Consider the following 23,852-nt stretch of genomic DNA (forward strand, 5'->3'; position numbering starts at 1 on the left):
GTGTACACTTTTTATATGCCATGCATTTAATAGTGGCGCGGTGTAAAACTTGAAAAAAAATGTCACAATTTGCGTGTGCTTGAGTGTTGTTTTGCTTTTGTGGATTTTTACAGTTTACAGATTAGTCTGAAACGGAAACAAATAGCTAAAACATTAATCAAAGCGCCTGAATTTTTTTAAAAAAAGTTAGTACTTATTTAAACATGACACATCTTTGACCAGCTGAACCGTTTGACGCTCAAAATCAGTAAATTAAAAGCAGTAAATAAATCATTAAATTATGCGCAGGCTTTGACAACGAGAGCACCGCTGCACCACCCGGTGCCATGGATGTGTAATTACACTTCACATGGCAAACGCAAAGCCCGTTCCCCGGGTTCTTGAATGCAAGACAAGGACTTGAAGCGGAACCGCTTTATGGACTCTGTTAGTCCATTTCAAACGGATCTTTGTCTTGACCACCAGACTTACGTCTATCGACGTTAACAGTAGAGAATCATTTACGTTTGACGCCTTCCTTTTTTTTTTTTTTTTTTTAAACGTTCCTCAAAACGACTGACTAGTCACTAGAAGTTTGCGGGACGAGGATTTCTTTCCATTTGCACGGAATACTTTTAGACGAAGTCTACGCGTAACCTCCGGCAAAGTTTGGCTCTTATCAACATGCCAACGGAGAAGAGTGGGGCGGTTTCTTCTGCGTTGCGCCCATGATCTCGCTACTCCAACGTTGCTGCTTTGGTGAACGTCCAGGTAAAAGTGGAGGGACGTGCGAGTGTTTTCACGTCTGTTTTTTTTCTTCTGTTTGACAGAGCCCCAGCTGAAGGGCATCGTGACCAAGCTGTACAGTCGACAGGGGTTCCACCTGCAGCTGCAGGCAGACGGAACCATTGATGGAACCAAGGAGGAGGACAACGGCTACAGTAAGTCGGAAAACTTCTCTAATGTTTGTTGGCAAGGAACGGCCGTCGTGCCCTTGGGTCACTTTGACCCGGGTCCCATTTCATCACCCAAATACAGGATACAAAGCCAATATTTTGTTTTAACATATGTTTATTTCTCAAAAGAGCAACAATATTCTTGGGTCGTTTTGACCCGGGGTGCATTGAATCACCTAAACGTGTCCAAAATATGGATAATACAAGTCCACTGTTTTGTTGTTTATTATGCAAGAACAGCAATGATGTAGTGTGTGCATTTCTTCAAATGTGTCAAAAACTCAAAGAGAGGAAACACTTAATTGTGTTACATTTGTTTCTCTGTAAGAACATCCTGGGTCAATTTGACCCGGGGTCATGCGTCATTTTTCAAAACCCTCAAGAAACTTTTTTTTAGTGTGTAATCCTGCTATCTAACAAATTTTGTGATTAACCCCCCAATACACCAATAATATTCATGGGTCATTTTGACCCGGGGTGTATTCAATCACCCGAAAGTGTCCGGAATGTGTTTTTCCCAATTCCTTTGTTTGGTTTTAGCCAGTGACTTATGTTCATTTCTATAACAGCAGTAATGTCTTTGGGTCAATATGACCCAGAAGTATATGCACATGTTGTTTTTTTCCATGTGAAACCCACTCTGAGTAACTTCGGTAATATCGGTTGGCGTCGTCCAATAGATAAAGCGACGAGCAGATGAACGGCAAAGCAGCGGCGCCGCCACTCGTCCGCAAACGGGCCGCTTCCGATGAACCCAGCTTTTGCGCCGGCGTATCGTTTAATGAACCGGGCCGACGCATCCACTTTGCCGCTGAGGAAACACTTTGTGCAATCTTCTAGATGGAATAACTGCAAGTTTTACTAAGTGGCGAGCGGCGGAACTCCCACTCGCCAAAAGAAAAAAAAAAAAAGACTTGCAATCGCGCTGCGCGACACCTGCATTAGCAAAAGTGATGCCGCGATAGCCGTGAGGAGCAAATTAAAGAGTGCTGCTTGAAATGGAAAAAGGAAGAAGAGTGAAGCTCTTTGCAGGACTCCAAAAATAGCGTTGTTAGGTGCTGGCTGCGCTTGTCTCCATGGTGACGGGGAGCGCAGTCAGTTCCTCTTGGAGCTACTGGTGTCTTGCGATGGTGGGAGAGGACCTACTCAAATGCGCAAGTACATATAAGTAAGATCAAGGGTTTCGTCCTTGCTAGCGTGGCGCCTACTAAATGAGGAAGAGCTAATTAGGTGCTAATATAACACGTCCATGTAGCTAAAACAAACTGAACGCATGATGGGGTATGGGTCTGGGGAAGTGGCAATTAAACGGGCTGTTTGACGCTCCTGGGTTAGGAGTTACTTGGCGGAAACAAACAAAAAAAAATAGGCGCTACATCACTGGAAAAAAAAAAAAAGTGAGAGCTAGATTAATCAATCGCATCAAGTCCACAAAGATTTATTTTGTAAAATATCATTTAGGTCTATAAAAATATATTTTTGGGGATCAAATTTATAGATTGTTTGTTTACCATCAAAATGTGAGTGGTCTTAGTACTCTACCCTGTGGAACTCCCTTTCATATTTTCATCATTTATTTAATGTTTTTATCTTACGCAAGACTATGTTTGTTTCACTTACCCATTCGTCTTTGTTAGACAAGTAAGCCAGGAAGATCAAATTAGATGCTAATGTAATCTATTAATTTAGCTAAAAAACAAAACAAAATGCATGATGGGGTATGGGTCTGGGAAAGTGGCAAATAATTTTGTGAAATAAAAGGGAAGTTTATAAATATTTTTGTTAAATCCATTTTACAGAGATTATTAATTTACCATCTTTTAACTGCAATATGAAAACGTGAGGGGTCTGAGAACTCAACCCTGTGGAACTCCCTTTCATATTTTCATCATTTATTTAACGTTTTTATCTTACGCAAGACTATGTATGTTTCAGTTACCCATTCGTCTTTGCTAGCCAGTCAGGAAGAGCAAATTAGATGCTAATGTAATCTATCAATTTCGCGAAAAAAACTAAATGCATGATGGGGTATGGGTCTGGGAAAGTGGCAAATAAGTTTGCGGAGTAAAAGTAATAAATATTTTTGTTAAATCCATTTTATAGAGATTATTAATATACCATCTTTTAACTGCAATATGAAAACGACGAAAATGTGAGGGGTCTTAGTACTCAACCCTGTGGAACTCCCTTTCATATTTTCATCATTTACTTGGTCTTTTACCCAAGCCTGTATGTTCTTAATGGCCTTTGGGACTTTTCAGACTTTGAGCGCGAAGGTCACAGCACGTCCTTTGGATGGTCTCTGTCTTTGGACACCTCTGAGCAGAGCGCCGCTGAAGCTTCGGGACGGGCCATTACGCTCAGCCTTATCACTTGAACGCTGCCGACACCAGCGAGCCAGCCGCGCCGGCTTGTCAAGTGTCAGCTCTGGGCCGGCCCGAAGGTCCCATACCCGTCCGGACGCCCCTGCGTGTCCTGCGGGACACAAAAGCCTGATTGGTCCCGACGGGCACAATCGTGGGCAAAATGGAATCGAGGGCACAACCGGCAAACTCATATATTAACAATAATAAATGCCGGGAATTGAATGTTTGGGCTCCGAGAAAAAAAACGTCTTTGGGATTGAATGAGTTCAAACTCAATTCAGTACCAGCCTATTTTAGACCTTCCTCAAACCTAATAAACGCGAAAATATATCAATAAATATGTAATTGAATGGAGTTCCTGAAGAAATAAGAAAAAAAGGAAAATCAGGTGTTAAAGTCCAGTCCTCGAGGGCCGGTACGCTGCATGTTTTCCAGGTGTCACCTGATTCAAAGAATTAGCTCAAGAAACATCAAAAACATGCAGGATACCGGCCCTCGAGGACTTTAGTTTGACACCTTTGATCTAAAACAAAATGAAGGCATACAATGTTTTGCAAAGGACTCACTATTACGCGTTTTCGGAATACGTTTCATCTTACACTTAATTTGCTCTTAATTTAAAAAGAAAACTGTTACAGCATCAAATTGGATTCGCCGATTCCTGCATGAACCCTGTTGACATCTGACCCAAATTCCAATGAATCAATATTTCATGAAATTTTCATCGCCCTAACTCAGACATTGCATATCAGTGACAGAAAAGCAAACTCAAACTGTTTGTCTCATCGCTGAACGCGTTTGGCGGCGGATCCAGAAAAGAGGCTGGCTTTGCCTGTTTGTTGTGTGTGTCGTTTTGTTGCTTGCGGCTTTCCTGCCAGCATTTTATGGAGCTCACACACACACACACACACACACGGTGTTATACAACACAAGGCCCATATTCATTAGATGTAGCTCATTGACCAGCGCTCTCGGCTTGGCACTCTGTGACACCTCGTACGCGATGTGCGCGCGCTTCGGCGTCTCAAACCTGAAAAGAGGACTTGCAGCCTCTTTGTGCTCATTTTCAACGGCTTGGTAGTCGTTTTCTCAATATGCCTACAAAACTTTCACTGTAAACAAAATTGCATGCAATATTTTGTGTGTGTGTGTATAATATATATATATAATATATATATATATATATATATATATATATATATTTATATAATTTTTGGTTGCAGAGCAGTTTTGCAAGTGACTTAAATTGAAGGAGCGATTTAACACTTGCGCAAAAAAATGTAAACACAAAAAAATGTAAACACAAAAAAATGACAGAATGAAAGACCTAGACAGGCTCTTGAGAAAATAGCTATACTACAATTTAGCATAACGTAACATAATTTTGTCATTAAGAATAATAGTAATTGTTATATAAATAAACAATAATTACACATTATTATTGTTATAATTATTATTATTCATTATTATTAGTAGTATGACAGTTATTATACCTTGCTGTTTTTCTTTATTTTAGCTCTCGACCAAAAAATATTGATTTTTAAATATTAAAGATTTTAAGTATTAAGACACCAACAACTTTATGATTATGATTATTAATTTTTAATACGCGGCTGGCCTTTGTCCTGTATGAGTTTGAAACGTCCGGCTGCATTTGAATGCACCGTACGTCTGACGCTGACTTCAGCAGCTCGAAGACACCCGGAAGTGTCAAACTAATGGGAACGAAAACGTGGCTCTGAGGAAGCGCTTCAAAATAAAAGCCTCATCAGGCCATGTTTTGGTGTGTTTATTTTGAATTTTCTGTTGTTGAGGCTCCTCCTCGCCCTCGCGGTCCTCAGCGGCCGGAACGATGGCGTTTTTTCCGTCCGGATCGCCGGTTGAGCGTAATGAACTCTCGAACGCAGATGTTGAAAACATTTGGGAGCTTTGGCGACTTTACATGAGGGTCAAAGTTCATAATGTACACAACAAACAGCCACGAAAAACGCTTGGTTGGAGCCTCGCGCCACACGCAGATGAGCCAATTTCCCTTCCGGGTCATAAAGCGCCGACACGTAATAAAGCCTTTGAAAGCACCAGTAAGCAATAGTTGTGTTTGCGTTGGCCTCGGGCGGGCGGGGCTGCCAAGACTCCTTTGATTTTTATGCTTCCGTTGAAAAGACGGATTGACCGCGGGGATTGCGTGTTTGTTGAAATGACTTTAATACTATTTGCAACCACAAAAGGAGGTTGTTGTTGAAGAAAGACAATCTCCGTTAACTGCCGGCCAATAATTGACAAAAGTCAAGGCGGAGCAAAAACGTTGTCTCAAAATAAACTTTGTGCCCACCTTTTTTGATTCTTCATACTTTTTTTGGTTTATTCTCCCTCACTCTTTGTCCTTTTTTCCATAAAAAAAATCAGTAAAAAAATTATAGCTGTACAGTAACATTATGGGATGGTGGACAAGCAGACTACTGCATGAATGGCTATGTTTGTTGAATGTACCGTATTTTCCGCACTATAAGGCGCACCCTCAATTAATGACATATTTTGAAACTTTTTCAATCACAATGTAATACTCAACACAAGTAATACTCAAAGTAATAAGAATAATAACTCAAATAATAACTAATAATAACTCAATGTCAATATGAGCAACCTTGTTCAAGTGTAAACACACAAAAGAAACAGGTAAAGCTTACTTTACCACTTCATTCCCCATCTACCAATCTCAATATTGATCCATATATAAGGCGCACCTGATTATAAGGCGCACCATCGGCTTTTTTAAAAAATCGAAGCTTTTAGGTGCGCCTTATAGTGCGGAAAATACGGTATTTCATAGGAGCGCTGTCAACATTACACTGGCGAGGCGTTCAGGATCACTCATAATGTGGGAAATCTGACACACTGTGCAACAGATACACACGGATATGAACACAAGAAAATATAAAGAATTTCCAAAGATGCTATTTCTTTTGTTTTGCTAGTTCCTTGCCAAGATCAAAGAGTGCTTGGTAATTTCGCCTTGGTTATTCAGTGAGCGATTGCGGAAGATGATGGTTTGCTTTTCTTCTGCGCAGCCATGTTCAACCTTATTCCGGTGGGTCTACGAGTGGTGGCCATCCAGGGGGTGCAGACCAAACTCTACCTGGCCATGAACAGCGAGGGCTACTTGTACACGTCGGTGAGTGGCCGCCCGGATTTGTGTTCTCGTCGTCAAAGAAAGTACGGCGATTTGCATGGAAATAAATGGGAGTGCGCTGTCAACCGTGAAAAATGGAGGACGCCGGGAATGGCGTTTGGCTGGACACAAACGCACTTGACAGACAATCTTCCCAGTCGAATTAGTAACGATCGTCCGAGGGCGCTAAAGGTCTCACTTGGCAGCGTCGATTTTTTTCTTTTTTTTATTGGGGCGAACAAGTTGGGCGAAGCTTGCTTTTGTTTTCATTTGTTTTCCAGGAAGTAGTCACCTCGGGGGCACCCGCGCCCCTGACCTTCTCACGCTAACGTTTTTAACGCATTTATCTACAGCCCGGTTGGATTTAGCTTCGGGCGGTCCTTCGATTAGAGCGGCGTCAGTTTCAAAGGTAAATGTTGGACAAGAAAATGAAATAACTCATTCAATCCCAATGACATATTTTTACGTTTTTTTTTTTTTAATCTAGTCATTCAATCACAGGTCTTTTTTTGTGTGTGTGTTTGGCTAAAGAAGGCCCTAAAATGTCTTGACGCTAAACGAATTGAGTAATTAATTAAATATGGTAAGAAAATACTCCAGTAATTCATTACTCAACACTTGTGCAGTATTTTGACCATTTTTGGGTCTTTTTTTCCACACATAATTTGTGCAGTATTTTAATCAACAGATAACACATTCCTGGTGTAACCACCTGGGTGGAATTTCAGCTCCCCTAGTGTCTTTTTTTCAATGGTTTCGCTTTCATTTGAAATGCTTTTGATGTAGAAATTAAATTAGACAAAATACCGCTCGAGGTTTAAATTATTTAAGTACTTTTAAAGTAAATGTTAAATTAACCAAACATAAACAATCAGTCACTTGAGTACTCTATTACATTAAGTAATCCCTTTTTTTTTTAGTTCTTGATTCCTTTAATAAAAACCTCTTTTCACCAAAAATATGAAATAATGGAAAAAAATAAATGACCTGAGATTGAATGTCTGGTCTCTTGAAAAACGTAAAAAGATGTCTTTGGGATTGAATGAGTTCAATCCGAGGGAGTTTCACCCTGTTTGAAATTTTGATGTGCTATTTATATGGGGACAAGGCGCAAAAAACACAAGTTTTTGTAAAAGATAGCACCATTTTATAAAATAAATCCAGAAACAGATTTTAAACCCACAAAATAAAATATTTTAAAGAAATAACATTTAATTGAATCATAATTATATTCTTTTAAACTCTTGATTGGTCTTGACATTGATCTAAATACTCTTTTAATTTCAAGGTATTTTCTTATTCTATTTTATTCTTCATTTCGGATCCCTTTAGCGCAGCTCCATCTAGTGGATACACGGTGCAAGATCAGCCACCGCTGCAGCTTCTATTCTATGCGTCTTATAATGCGGTTCACCTTATATATGAAAACAGTTTTAAAACAGGCCGATCGTTGAAAGTGCGCTTTAGATTGCGGACAATACGCCACTTTTATGAACATCTTTACGATGGCAAGATGAGAAGATGAGAAAGGAATGCGCCCACGGGGCAAATATCACGCTAATTGCTGTAGAAGACGCTACGCGAAGCCCCTCCCACACGTTTTCCTGGCCGCATTTCTAGCCGAGCGCTCCGGGAGCGCACGGCTCCCGGAGAGCCCGGATTCAATATCGTGTGCTGAGTGTGTCTAGAAAACAACGTATGCGGCGCAAAGTAAGATTAATGACATCCACATCGCGTGCAGTCATGTGCTCGGCTTTTCTTTCGTTGTTTTTACAAATGTTTTCCTTTAACTAATGAGAAATCACAGTTGTGCCCTGACATACGAGCTATTTATTATTATTTACATCGGTGGAAATTTTATGACGCTCACAGTTGGAGTTTACGCTAACTAGGTTTGTAGCTAATCAATTTTTTTCTAATGGCTTACCATGCTCAGGAAATAATCAGGTATTTGGATGAAAAAATATGTTTTTTTTTGCGTGGTGTTGAAAATGTGTTCAAATACATATTTGGCATCCCATAAATATTCAGATAATTCCTTGATGCCTTAGCATATTCGCAGCAACAACTGCAATCAGCCTAGCATTTACGTCTAGGTCAAGCTCAAATGCTGCATTCACGGACGGAAGGAAATCAGAGATATCTGATTTGGATCGTACTAGTTCTGACCTCAAACCATTTCAGGCGAATGTAAACGATAAAGATGGTTGATAAAAATTAATTCTTCTGAAGTCGGGGTCCTTTGCATTCCCTAACTTTTGCTTTAACGTTAACTCGTTACCGCCGTTAGCTTGACCGCTTCCTGTCCACTAATTCTTTGGTGAAGTTAGGCGTTACACTACTAGGATGTACTTCAAAATAAAAGCGTAGCAAGGTAATGATGGACATATTTTTTGGGGAAAGTGAAGTTTATTTTGAAGTTGGCCGCATGTTAAAGTTAACTCGTTACCGCTGTTAGCTTGACCGCTTCCTGTCCACTAATTGATTAGTCAAGTTAGCCGTCACACTTGAGTTAACTGCCAGGATCAACTTCAAAATAAAAGTGCGGCAAGGCAATAATGGCCATATTTTATTTGGGAAGGTGAGGTTTATTTTGAAGTTGGCGGCATGTTAAAGTTAACTCGTTACCGCTGTTAGCTTTACTGCCTCCTGTACGCTAATTGATTAGTCAAGTTTGCCGTTACGCAGCATTCACGCAACAAAAATGAATAATTAACACTAGCGCAATTTTGTTTTGGGCCATTTAAGATTCATAAAGCTTTCAGCTGCTGTGTTTGTGCATACTTGATGTTTTTTTTTTTTTTCACGTATGCACGCGTGAAGTCAAAAGAGCAAGAGCGTGAGAGAACATGAGCTGCGAGAAGAAGAGTGCATGTGTGGGTGAGGCTGAACGCACCAGTGAAAATATATTCATCCATCAGCGTCAATGTGTGGGTGAAGAAGAAGCAATTAATATTTATTTGCCTTTACTACCTTCTTGTTCTACTTTGGCAACAATGTCTTCAAAATAAATGCAAAAGCACCCGATGCCAAAATGCAAGCTGATCAGGTTTAATCAAGCTGAGCTTTTTCTCGAAAAACCTCAAGGTGAGTTTCTTTGTGTTCCAATTATTTTGCTCTTAATTTGAAAGCAAAAAAAAGCAAATTTTTCCTCTCAAGGCAACAAAAAGCATTACAACTAGCTAGCTAGAGCTAGTTAGCATTAGTAGTAGTAGTAGTTAATAAGTTGATTCATGCGCTATGTAATTTGCTCTCAATTTCAAAAGAAAAAAATAATGTTCATGTCATAGTATTAAAAAGTATTACTTTAAATTAGAATGATCGAAATAAAGGTATGTAACATTAGGCAAAGGAGTCAAGGGTAGGTAACATTGATATATAAGCATTTAGCAATAAGTTGATTCATGTTCTACCTAATTTGCTCTCAATCTGTAAAGAAAAAAACATGTACTGTTCCTGTCATAATATTTAAAAAGTATTACTGTAGATCAGAATTCAACTTAGGCATGTAAATGATGCAAAGAGTCACTATAACAACTTAGCAATAAGTTGATTCATGTTCTACTTCATTTGCTCGCAATTTGAAAAGAAAATATGTACTGTTCCTGTCATTGTATTAAAAAGTATGACTTTTAGATTAGAACTGAACAAAATAAAGGCTTGTAACATTATGCAAAAGAGTCTAACAACTTATCAACAAGTTGATTCGTGTTCTACCTAATTTGCTCTCAATTTGAAAATATAAAAAAACTGTTCCTGTCATTGTGTTAAAAAGTATTACTTTAAATTAGAATTGAACAAAATAAACATATTTTACATGATGAAAAGGAGTAACTATAACATCTTTGCAATACGTTGATTCATGTTCAACTTAACTCACTCTCAATTTGAAATAAAAAAAAGTACCGTTCCTGGAACGCCATTGAACAGCATTAAATCAGGTTCGTTGGAATCGTACTTGCAAATGCCCGTACCCAAATTTGAGCAGCGGCGCCGGAGCCGCGGGTAAACCCGACATCCCGGCCGCATTCCAAAACAAAGAGCGCATGACTGCGCTTGAGTCCGTCCTTGTTTTTGCGTCCTGTTCAATGCTGTATGTACTTTGCCCACACGCGGGCCTATTCAAGCATGCAAGCTGGATAGCTTTGTAAATAAGCATGGCTGTCTGCTTCCTCTCCAGTGAGCTGTGTCATTTATGCGCGTGTTGACTTGAATGGCGAATCTGGATGCCGGGCTATTTTTTTTGTTTGTTTTAATTGTTTTTCCTCCGCATTAAAGCTCACCAACGTTCCATTTGAATTCAATCGATTGCAGGCAGGGAATTGAAAAAGCCGACTTAGCGAGGTTTATTTTTCCTTGTTTGTCTACAAACGCACACAACGCTGTGAGCCGTATCTGCTCCATGATTCCCCCGCATCTCCTTACCTAAATTTATCGATGACTTCTTTAGTACCTGAAATATAGATGACTATAAGTACTTACTTTTGATTATTAAGTATTAAAGTAATTTAATATTTTAGGTCAACCGCTTTCCAGAGTAATCATTTACTTGATGTACTTAAGCACCACAATAATTGATTACTTTAGTATTTTATTGAATGATTACTTTTAGTATTGATTACTTTTAGTACTTCCTTAAATAATCAATAACCTTAAAGTGAGGAGTTCATTACTCTGATTATGTATCTTTTATCGCTAATCACTTTAGTACTTGATTGCCAAAAGTAATTCCTTTAGTAACTCAAGTATTGCTTCCTTTTGGTTAATGAGTAGGAAAAAAAATCGAATATTTAAGGTCAATCCATTTTTCAAATGAATCCTTTACGTTATTTAAGTACCACAATAATTGATTACTTTGGTATTTTAGCACTTGAATACTTACAGTATTGGTTACTTTTAATACTTAAGAACCGGAAAGTAATTCATTACTCTTCTACTTCAGTATCTAATCACTTTAGTACTTGATAGCCTACAGTAATGACTTTAGTACTTTTGTACCTAAAGTATTGATTACTTTTAGTACTTGAGTTCCTTAACTGAATAACCTTAAAGCAATTAATTACTTCTGTACTTTAATAACTTAAGTAGTCACTTTTGGTACTTGATAGCTTATTAATGAATTACTTCAGTTACATAGATATCACTTTAGTGCTTCATTTATGACGAGTCATTTTTGATCCTCGTTTGGGCAAACATTTGAGAAAAAAAAATGCAAAAATGAATATAAAACCGTACCTGGGATTGAATGTGTGAAGTATTGGGGGAAAAAAACAAATAAAAAGATTTGCTTGGGGTTGAAAGGGTGAAGCGTTGCCTGCTAAATGCTAATTGTCTGTTGGCAACGCAAAAAGCAAGGCAAAGTCGGGTTGTAAGCGGCTGCCGGTGAGTCATGCCGTACGTCCACCTTGGTGTCGGAGAAATGCCGCCGGCTGTTGATGACAACAAGCTCGCGCGGACCGGGAAAATAAGATGCCGCAGCCACCGAGGAGAGCAGAACAAGTAGGACAATAAGGACTCAAGCATTCACACTTTGCTTTTCCCTAATTCCCATATTCAGTTTCCAGCGCAAGTTGACTGGAGTTTTTGCCGCATTTTTCAAAAACAAATTCCTCCGCAAGCCATTTGTTATGTTGCAAGTTCAGTAGGAAATGATTGAAGTGTCATTCAGGTTCCCTGGTTTTTCGCAGTTGATGGGGGACTTGAAGATTCCGCAAAGTGTGAGCCCAGCGCAACCCCGCTCAATCCCCGCAATGCATTGCAACTTTTCTTAAAGGGCCAGCGTCGGTCCCATCTCCACCACGCGTCGCTCTGCGCACAACTCTCTCCCTCACAGCCACAAGCGCGCAGCCTGACAACACATTTTATGCAAGCGTTTGCTTGGAGTTTGATCGACTTTTTCAGAAATGCCATAAAAATGGCCATCCTCTCTCACACCGCTAATTAAATGGTGTGTTCACTGGTATGTCACTGTACTATTTCACGTGCATGCCTCCTTATGTCACCCCCAAATTCCATTTCTGGCTAAATCTCCCAAGGAAGATCTGTGTAGAATTTCACTGTGAGAGCATATTTCTACAGGAGCTTTGAGTCGGATATTTTTAGTTGACTTATTTTTAAATTTGACATCGTTGACTTTTTTTCCCCCAGCCATACTCATGGGGTATGACAGAAGCCTTTTTTTGACAGAAAATTCCACACTCACTTGTCACACTGCTAAAAAAATGGTGTGTTCACTAGTAAAAGTCGACTTACCTGGTTTGGTCAACTTTTCTTCCCCAGTGAAGTACCACAGAAGCCTTTTTAAAAGAACATTTCACTAAGATGGCCATCTCTTGTCACACTGCTAATAAAACTGTGTGTTCACTAGTAAATGTCCACGTAACTGGTTTGGTCAACTTTTTTTTTCCCCAGCAAAGTTCTACTGAAGCTTGCTTTTTTGGGGGGGAAAAAATCCACCAATATGGCCATCAGTTGCCACACTGCGACTAAAATGGGGTGTGTCACTGTGCCATTCCTCATCCTTTTCCTGATTATTTCAACCTGTGGTTACATCTCCAAGAATTGACGGTGAAAACCTAAAGCAGGTTTCAAGTTGCTAGTTAGCAAACGGAATTTTCCGTCCCCAAGCTGCTCATTAGTTGACTCGATCCTTTTTGCTTTGCTCCTCTTCCCAGCGCACATCCGTACCCTTTCGACACGTTAATCTCTCCGAGGGCGCGCTACGGTGGCGGCGCCGGTAATAGGCACTCCATAGGGCCACTTCTATACCACCCGTGCTTGTAAATTATGAAGCGCTCCGTTTTTCTGCGAGTGGAGTACCGCTGGTGCCGAAGCTTGGCAACGCCACCACCATGAAAGCATCAGTCAAAAAACAAAGTTGCGTTTTGTTGCCGCAAGGTACCGTGGCGCTGGATTTTGGCCGGCGCCATCCTGCGTAAAAGTATCACTCGTCCCGAGAGTGTACGCTAGAACCGGATTAAACAAGTCTGAGGTTTTTATTGTTTGTCTTGTTCTTCGCAAGGCCTTCAATAGACGATCTGTATTCCAAACACTTTTGTTACACAAAAAAATAATATTTCCTCCCTGTGTATACTGTAGCCCCAATTTGGCCATATTTTTCCCCTAACTTGACCCTTTTTCGACGGCGGTTTTTATGTGGGTGTACGTGAGATTTGAGATCTTTTGCATCCGTGCAAAAATGCCAAAAAATAATCAGTAAATTAAATGATAGAGATGTCAAAATCGAACTAATCGATTATGAAATGAATTGACAACAATTGAAAGCCATTGTTAAAAATCCCCCAATTTCAGCCTCTCAACAGGATTACGAATATATAGAGCTGTCAAAATTAGTTGACAACCAATCAATGATCAAATTGACAACAATTTCAAGAATTGAGTAATTGTTCAAAGCCGTTGTTTAGCTTAAAATGATCCAAATCCTTCCAGTTCAACCACTCAACGGTATTACCAAATTATAGAGCTGTCAAAGTTAGTTGACTAGTTGGCAACTAATTGATTATGGAAATAATATATTTAAAAAATTGAGTAATTGTTCAAAGGCATCGTTTAACTTAAAATGATCAAAATCTCCCAAGTTCATCTTCATTTTAATTAAGGGATTATAATTATTAATAATCGACAATTGTTTGCTTTTTTTCTTGCGCGCGTCTTTTCTTGTTCGCTTTTTTTTTACTTGTGTGCTCGTTTTTTATTGTGTGCTTCTCTCTTATAAGGTGATTTTTTTTCGTTTGCGATGACATTTTTTGCGATCGCTCTTAGTTTTTTTCGTTTGTATGATGTGCGCTTCAGGGCCACCGTAGCAATGGAAGACAATGGACGGAGTCCTGCCAAATGTAAAAGGCGGCCAGCCCAAATCCTAATGAAGCGGCCATGCATAATTAACATCTGGGAGCAAAAATAAGAATGTGCTCATTATGTGGACTCTCCTGTATGTTTTATTAATCCCCATCTGTCATTTGTGGTATCTGCGCCGGAAGGTGCCAATAAAAATTGTATTCTCACGGGTTCTGACGTAGCGCAATCGAATGCGCTCTCCATCGATCGCTTTTGGTGCTTGTACAAGCTGCTAAATTGCCCCCCCCCTCCCCCTCCCCAGGAACACTTCACGCCGGAATGCAAATTCAAGGAGTCGGTGTTTGAGAACTACTACGTGACGTACTCGTCCATGATATACCGGCAGCAGCAGTCGGGCAGGGGCTGGTACCTCGGACTCAACAAGGAAGGAGAAATCATGAAGGGCAACCACGTCAAGAAGAACAAGCCGGCGGCGCACTTTCTTCCAAAACCTCTCAAAGGTAAACCGATCTTCTTCTCCGTTAGCGACTCCATTTTCCCGTAAATCTGGTCGAATGCCTCTTTGTAAGACTTGACGGACGTTTTGGAGGTTCTTCGGTAGGTTCTTCTCTCTTTATCAGAATTGTTCTTCTCCATTTCAACTCAAGCATAATCAAGGCTCAAAATATGTTGAATTTGTTGCTGAGCAGTTTTGGGGAATCGCAAGTTTCTGATTTTGTGGGAATTTTTCATTGTTGCTCCTGTGGACACCATCCCAAAATATTAACATTAACCATTATTAACCGGTAGTAACAATAACAATAAGAGTTATATCATCACTGTTGTTAATGCTTAATGCATTGATGGACTTTTTTGGTGGAGGAGGGAAATGTCCAAGTGCATTTGAATGCACCGTACAACTCGTTTTCACGTTAGCGGCAACTTGTTACATATAATCCAAAAATAAGCAATTATGATTGTTGTTGTTGTTCATGCTTAATGGCTTTTGTTTTGTGGGAGAGTGAAACGTCCAAGTGCATTTGAATGCACCATATGCCTCGTCCTCGCGTTAGCAGCATCTTGTGCCGCATAATCAATTATATTAATTTAAAAATATTATGACTATTAACAATAAGTATTATCATTATTGTTGTTCTGAATGCACCGATGGCCTTTTCTCTGTGGGAGAGCGAAATGTCCAATTTCATTTGAATGCACCATACTCCTCGTCCCCACGTTAGCGGCATCTTGCGCCATGTTATTCTTATCATCATTGTTTTTAAAGCCGAATGCATTGATGGGCTTTTTTTCTGTCTGCGTATGAAATATCCACTTGCATTTGAATGCACCATACGTCTCGTCCTCACGTTAGCAGCATCTTGCGCCATGTTATTCTTATTATCATTGTTTTTAAAGCCGAATGCATTGATGGGCTTTTTTTCTGTCTGCGTATGAAATGTCCAAGTGCATTCGAATGCACCATACGTCTCGTTCTCACGTTAGCGGTGACTTGGTGCCGTATCATCATTTTCTTTTGGAACTATTATGAGTCTGAAATCAAGAATAATCGATTATAGGTGGCCCATCACAAAAAGGTAAACATCCCATTTGAGTGAGCCTTTATTTTGTTTTACTGAGGGTCATAAATCAAATCCTTAATTGAGTTTTGACATACGCGAGCCCTTTGGTAAGGTGATAATATTTTGGGCTATTGCTTCCACGTCCGCGGGCTTCGGTCAAACTCTGCTCTCATTAGAAGTCGGTGCGTGCACGCGCCAGGAGACCGCCGTAATAGCCTTTCGCTTTCATTTAGCCGGCTGTCCAGAAGGTCTCAAATACTCTTAAGGATCAATGGCCGCCGAAGGATTGCTTTGTTTAATGCCCACGTGAAGAAAAGAACACAGCGAGGCGAAAGGGAGGCGGGGAGCCAATTGCGGGAAATGCAAAATCTTTAGAAAAACGACGCCATCTATCTTCATCAGTTTATTTGATGTCCTTCCTGATACTCGGTATTAGTTTCTGCTTGTTTCCGTCCTTGAGCTTTTCAACAAGGAAGAACGTGAGAAAATTTGGCCTACGTTCAGATCGTGGCTGTAAATGACTCAAGGGACGCAGCCGCCGTTCCTACTGATCACTTTTAATCCGTCCTCAAATGCGCTGCTAAAATTGCCGCCGCGGTTCTGACATCGCTTCCTTTTATAAATGCTGAGACGATTGTTGAGAATTTCCCGCTTTCCGGCGCGGCGTGAGTAAAGGCGGTTTCCGCCGCGGCCTCCCTTCGGGACGGACGTCGAATGGCATCGTAGGCAGAAGGATGCGGGCGACATCCTGAAAGCGAATACTGCGGACCTCCGATCGCAGCCATTTTGGGGCGCGGGAGCGGCTGCTGAGATGCAAATTGGGCCGATGTTGCACACACAGCAGAGGCAAAGCACACGCCGGTGCTGAATTTCTAATGGCGGCCTGTGCATATAGGATTTGTTTTTAAGTGCAGCGCCAAGTTGATCTGTTGCGACGTCTTGATTCAGCACTTCGCAGCCCGCCAGCTCCGGCTTTCTGAGCTCATGGCTTTGGTTTCTATGATACGATCTGTGAATCACAGCGACTCGTTTTCACCGCAAGTGATATCTTTGTAAAAGTCTCGCCGTGTGCACATTTGCTTTTAGGTTATCAGCCGACTGTTTGGGTTTTTACGCAGACCCTTGTTGTTTTTATGTATTTTTTCCTATTACCGTATGTATGTAACACCTTTTGTTTTGTTTATCGTTGACACCCGGTCCACGATAAAAACGATAAAAGATAGCAGTGATTGCATGGACTGATAGTATACGGACTTCCGCCTACATCGGAATCTGATTGTTACCTTGCTGTCATGATGTCTGCCCTAACCTTTTAGGGCAGCAAGTGGTTTTGTAACGAGGGCCGACCCTAATGAATAAAAGAGGGCCGAACAGAAAGTGTAACCAGACCTGAAGGAGCTCTGAGAAGCTGAAGCTTCCTGTCCGCTCTCCTCGCGAGTAAAAGGCCCTTGTCTTCCTTCCTGTTTGTTGTTTATTAAATGTTTGAAATTGCCTGAACCCGACACAGATTCCGCAGTACAGTTTGTGCCGCATTCCGAATCCAGATCAAATCGGAACCGTGAGTGAAAGCCATGTTTCCGTTTGCTCCTCCTTTCCGCAGTGGCGATGTACCGAGAGCCCTCCCTCCACGACCTTACGGAATTCTCCCGCTCCGGCAGCGGCACGCCCACCAAGAGCCGGAGCGCCTCGGCCATGTTGAACGGCGGCAAAGCTGTGAGCCAGAACGAGTCGACGTAGCGCCGCCCGCCGTACTGACCCCTTTTGAAACCTTGCCTCCAGCGCAGCGGGAATCGGAGCAGATCGTCTCTTGTCCCGGCGGTCGGCCACTTGCTGCAACATACCACACATGAACACTTAGAAAACATCAATAACTCCAATTAAAAACACACATTTTGAGGCATTTATCACACTTTACCATTAATAGCCAGACGTCACGCACATTAACCGCCAGGGATGCAGATCCCGTCAATTATATGTTACGATCAATTTCCTCGCCGTTTAGCTCATTTTTTTTCTTCTTCTTCTTTTCCCGCGCATGCTCACATTTCTGTCGACTACATGCGGGAAATTGAGGGCTAGCAAGCGCGGCTCTTAGCGGCTGCACCCATCTCTCTCGTCCATGCTTGTGTGAGTACAAAGCCTATAAATACCCCGGCCCGACCCGGTTGCGCCGGCGGCTGGACAGTAGCTCTCCCAAGTCCTTGCGCGCGCGCGCCCTCCGAGACCGAACTGGCTAGCGTGGGGGAACCCAGGCCCTTTGTTTTCCTGCTAATTTCGCAATTAGCCAAGAAGCTTTTGGGGTTCATTTGATTGATGGGTTTTCGTTCGTCCCCTCTTGTCGTCCCGACGTTGTTCAGAATTTTGGTCCAAGAATTCCAGCAAACCAAAGACTGAACGAAAGAGTGTCCCTTTAAGCCGACGAAGCCAGTACGAAAGCTGGATTTTTTTTTTTTTTCTCCTTTTTTGGGACTAAATGAAATGATGTCAGTCACACTGGACTGTTGGACGTTTGAGAGGATCCGTTCCATGATGGAGGTACGAAACGACGATTCGGTGTGTACCACCCGTCCCGTTCCCTCACCCGGAAAAAATGTCCGTCTCCTTGTCTCCGTGATTTGTTTCCTCCGTGCTTGTGTCATAACTCCGCCCCTTTCAGCATCCGTTTTGCTCAACTGCCGTAATTCCCCATGTATAAACCGCGCCTATGTATAGAGCGCACCCTTAATTTGTGGGTAAAATTCTGGTATTTTCTATCTTAACGTGCATCGGACGCACCTACAGTTTGGTGATCGTGTATCTAAAAACTCATTTTGTAATTTCTTCATATTGTACAACGTAACAGTATTTACATTCGTAAGCTATACATTAATTAAAGAAGTATTTGCAGCCAAATTGACAGTAACAAGGCCTTTTTAAACAAATACCATATTTTCCGCACTATAAGGTGCACTGGATTTTAAGATGTACCTTATGGCCTATCTTAAATGTTTTTCATAGAAAAAAATAATATAAAATGCACATAAAAATGTACACAATTTAACACAATTCAATCATATAACTGAATTACAAATGCTATTCATTTGAATAGAAAACTATAATTAGATGCAAATGTTTGCATATGCTAACCTATAGCTAGGGGAAATACAAACAAAAATGCTAACAAGCTAAACGCATACAAGGCAGCTCATGTCAGAACTTTAGCTAACACGTTAGCCACAGTCCCAAGTTTTTGGATCAACAAACACATTTTGGGCATATCATCATAAAAGAAAACATTGTTACAAAGAACGTATAACTTCCAAACACTCATGGGCCAGATTTCACAGAGACACACAACGTGCATGTCACCGACAGCGACCGCTCTCGAGCGAAGCCGCACCGTCCTTCCTCACTACAAAATGTAATATCAACAGTGGCCAGAGGCGGCGCCAAAAATTAAAGATCAAGCCAAACAAAGCACAAGTGAATCAACTAAATCAGCTTCAAAACATCCTAGGATGCGACCACACTTACCAGTTTTTTTTTTCTTTTTAAAAATAATCTGTACATAGGGAATTACGGTACTTCATGGAAATTTGACTTCCCAGGATGCTTGTTATATGTTTAGTAAACTTGTTGTGGTGATATTTTGTATATTCAAAACAAAGACAAAAAAAGAATACTGTGGAATTTTAGGTGGCTTAACTTTTTCTAGGGATGTCATATTTGTAAAAGTATTGAAAAAAATGGGTGGGGCGGGCTTGATAAATTCTTCCCTCTCTTGCACAGGGCATGTACAAACACGGCAAAAGAAGGACGTGTTTTTTTTTTGTTTTTTTTTGTCCGTCCGAGCTACGTGTGACTTCTTTGGGGTACATGCTTTTTTGCGGGGCTTCCTGTTTGTGGGGTTCCCTCCAGGCGGTTTGTATCGGGTGACTATGTTGCATGGGAGGGGGGGTGGGGGGGTGGGGGGGGTGGACTTGTGGTCTAGAGCTGCATGATGTAGGCTGTATGTAAATTAACCCATGTTGGATCATATGTTCCAAGCTACCAGGATAAAATTAAACAACATTATGCAGGCAGGCATCCGAGCTGCCTCATGACTTCCAGTTGTTTATTATTTGTTGTATACACAAAAAAAATGCACTGAATAAAAAGGTTTATATTAAGATATACTTTTAAAAGGTGTCACCGTTTCCTCTTTTGGTTCCCTTTGCACACTTTGACACCGCAGAGTATTTGCAAATGTAATTGACCCCTTTTTTACAGGAAGTTTGTTTGCTTTTAAATTTAAGAGCAAATTAATTGGAACATAAAGCAACCTAATTGTGTTTGTGGGACGGCTTTGCAAAAACATTGTATGCCTTTATTTTGTTATTGGGATTTGCATGGTCATTAGTGACACCATTTTGGGGCGCAGACGAGCCAGAAATAAAACTGATGTTTTTACGTGCTCTATTTTCTGAACTTGCTGGATAAAATATGCCGAAGAGCACCACTATCCAGTTGAACCTCTACTTATGAATGCCTCTTGTCACGAAAAATTCTGGTAACAAAACGCCTCTTCAGTAAAATATCGTTTCTAGGTCTTTGCGCGTCGTGAGCCAAATAGTCCAAAAATTCCCACCCTAATATATATATTTATTTATTTTACCACATACAGGTACTACACAGAAAAATATCAACTTGAAGGATAATTACTTTAGTACTTTATTACCTTATGTAAATGATCATTTTCATTCTTAAGTTAGAACTTCATTACCTAAGGTAATAGATTATTAATTTGGGACTTAATTCATTTAGTCGCATCCGTTTTCGGACCCTCCTTTATTTAAACATTTGAAACATTTTAGAAATTGATGCCAGGATTCGTAAAAAAGATTGAACAAGTTTAGTTTCCGAGTATTTCGCGTGAGCCCCAAACCATCGGCCTCCGCGGGAGGCGATGACAAATGCGGGCCTCGCACATGTTGAGCGTGGCCCCGCCTCCTCCCGCTCCCCCCTCGGAGGCTCGGAGACAGCGGAGGCATCAATTTGGTCTTTGGAGACTGCCTCATTACGCCCATCGCCAGCAGAGACGGGACAACTAATAGGCTGCTCTAATATTGGCCCCGATATGAGCCGCTTCATCCTTCATGTCTCTTGACGTCTCCCTACTCCCTTCATTTCCTTTCGCCCGTCTCCGCGCTCCATTCGTTAGGCGCCGACAGTCCAATTCATTACCCGGTCTGCCCGCTACAGACGCCGGCGCCGGCGCCCGCTCTGCTTCTACTGGACGGTGTCCGGTCCTTTCCTACAAACAAAAAGACGCTACGCTAATCAAGGATATAGTTTTTTTTTTCATATTTGGAGTCCAGTTTTTCACGCAAATTATCTTCTGTATTTTTTGGACTATAAGCCGCACCGCTACATAGGCCGCGGCAGCAAAAATTGAGCAATTTTTTTTTGGGGGGGGGGGTCACGGATAAGCCGCTCCGACTATAAATTGCAGGTCATATCAGACATTTATCCAGAAAGATGGTATATGGAGGGTATTTATTTTTTGTTTGTTTTTATAAACTTATTTTTAATACCTACCTACTCTAATACCTAAACACACCTGCGTGTTCATTCCTAACATTAAAATAGAACATGGATGGATGGATATTTTTAGCATAACATCCACAAAATACGTCTGTCTCCCATTGTTTGATTGGAATGATTATTTTAGTGAACATATAAACACATTGCACATAATTCATATGTACAATTGTGAATATATATATGCACGCACAGTGGTACCTCTACTTACGAAAAATCTAGCTTACAAAATGCCCAGATAAGCGCCCCGGTGGAAAATTATTGTCTCTAGTAACGGGAGAAAATTCCAAGATAGGAAAGGCGACGTTGGTGGCATATAATTTGAGACACGAATCCACACTTTCCACCAACAATTTGCACCGTAGGACTAACAAACATAAGTTGACATGAGCTATGGCTAACATTGTACATGTTCACATAAAAACACATATGTAACATACCATTTTCGCGTCTGACTTTGGCGTTGTTAGCACTTTACCAATGAAATCACACAGGAAGCACTTCGCATGACCCCAAACTAAATTTAAGCACACTTACATCCCCAAAATATGTTTTTACATTTACGTAAATGTGTGTGTGTATAAAATAATGTGCACGTACCGTATTTATATTATTTCGTCATGCTTTACAAGCACTCAAAACATTTCCATGAATTGTGAATCCAGCAGGCAGAAAGCCATTGTTTGATTTTACAAAGTAAATGAAGCAATGCAAATAATGAAGCGAAGTGAAGTAGAGGTAAAAGTGTGCAGAGCCTGAGTAGCTCTGCTCCATTAATGATGCATGCATGCATCCCTGAAGGATTATTAAATGTCAGGCAGACAGCTTCAAGCTCTTCCTCTCTGGATTGACTGACTGACTGCATAATGGAGCGGCTCGCTATCTCCCAAGCCCCGACTATTTGTAGACAAACCAGGAAGTCAAATTTCTATCTCGTCCCCTTGAAATCCAGACTATTTCCAATGCGGGACAAACTTTTTCTGATGTCGCTTTGCTGAGGAGACCTGCACAGAGTTTGTGGTTGCGCGGGTGCGCACGTGAAAGTGTGCGCGCGCGTCACGCTTCCGGCAAAAGCAGTCGGATCGGATCACAAAGGCTTTGTCCACTTTGATACTGTGATTTCACACGGTGGCCACCACAAGAGGTCGTGTGCCCGTTTGTTTTTTCTGTATTTTATCACCATCCATCAAAAGAAGACTATTTACGAAAAAAAGACATGCAAGGGCCACTTTGTTTTTTTACTTTATTGAACACACTTGGACGCATGGTGGCAGAGTACAGTACAGATGAACGAGCATACATATATATATATATATATATATATATATATATATATATATATATATATATATATATATATATATATATATATATATATAGTGTATTACAATTGGGGTTAGCTTTATGATGCAGTTAATTTGCTCTTAATTAGAAAAGAAAATGTACTTTCCCTATTACAGTTGGGACCTGGCCTTTCAATTAGTTGTAAGTTGAAATAAAGAGGAAATTATGTTTGTTGATATCTGGAGAAAGCCAGCAAAACTCTCCCGTACCCCTTGAAATGCCTTTCCGTAACCCCCAGAAGTACGTGAGCCCCCGTTTAAGAATCGCCCGACTTGACAAACTAGGTTTACGCGGTTATTTCAACGGACGGTGACGTATCATCTTTTAGCTAAATGCTAGCGATAACAGTTAACAATCCACGTCGTCGCATGAGAATTAAAAAAAAAACTTTGAGGTGCGACAGCAGCAGCCGTGATTATGCAACAGAAGGCCACTTCAATGCACTCGTGTTTTGTTGCTTCCAACTGGAATCGCTTGATGCGGTAAACGCCGCCGCACAGCCAAGCGGCTCCCCCCGGGCCGGAGGAAGCGTTCGTTTCCCCAGCTTGTTATTTCATCTCGTCCTACCTAGCTGCTCGCAACGTCAACACACACTCACTGGAGCCCGACACGCTTGTGTGTGTGTTTTTTTTCTGCTCCGAGCTCATTTGTGGAAGCGGGCTCGGGCTCGGCTTTCTCATCACCCGTTTTCCTCCTAACGCCGCCGCAGCTGGCCCCGGTCCGTTCCGGCCGAGCCAGAGGGAATCCCAACTCTGGCCTCTCTGCGGCGGTTGAGGTCAGGCGATTACGTAACGGGCGGCGCTCACCTCTGTCAGCCATCGGATCAATTATTTATCCAGCCTCTGCGGCGTGGATGCTTTCTGGCCCCCTGCTGCGCCTCGGCGTTGCAGACGGCTTTCAGGTGAAGGGAGTCGGCGCGGGGGAAACGGCTCGCCTCCGGTCGCTCGAGCTCATCCCTCGGCGACAGGAAGTGGAAGGAAAGCATTTGATAATCGCCTCCAGAGAAATGACGATTGTAGCTACACCTGTCTGCGTGGATTCCTACTTTTCCAAGGCGTGCTAAATCGCAAAGGTTGAATGGAGGCCACCGCCCGCCTCGAGT

At 41.4% G+C, this 23,852-nt stretch overlaps 1 protein-coding gene across 3 annotated transcripts in view; it reads left to right on the forward strand.

Annotated features, from left to right (window-relative positions):
• Nucleotides 1–19,323, forward strand: part of fgf13a (fibroblast growth factor 13a) — a 64,255-nt gene extending 44,932 nt beyond the window's left edge. For all 3 annotated transcript variants that reach the window (XM_088431279.1, XM_088431281.1, XM_088431280.1), the window contains 4 exons: nucleotides 810–920; nucleotides 6,370–6,473; nucleotides 14,590–14,788; nucleotides 17,448–19,323. In XM_088431279.1, the coding sequence (XP_088287405.1) occupies nucleotides 810–920; nucleotides 6,370–6,473; nucleotides 14,590–14,788; nucleotides 17,448–17,584 (551 nt within the window). In that variant the 3' untranslated portion in view covers nucleotides 17,585–19,323. The remainder of the gene's footprint in view (nucleotides 1–809; nucleotides 921–6,369; nucleotides 6,474–14,589; nucleotides 14,789–17,447) is intronic.
• Nucleotides 19,324–23,852: the final 4,529 nt, after the last annotated feature.

Source organism: Hippichthys cyanospilos, chromosome 13 (assembly GCF_059441005.1).
Source record: "Hippichthys cyanospilos isolate Australia breed blue-spotted pipefish chromosome 13, RoL_Hcya_1.0, whole genome shotgun sequence".
Lineage (NCBI taxonomy): Eukaryota > Metazoa > Chordata > Actinopteri > Syngnathiformes > Syngnathidae > Hippichthys > Hippichthys cyanospilos.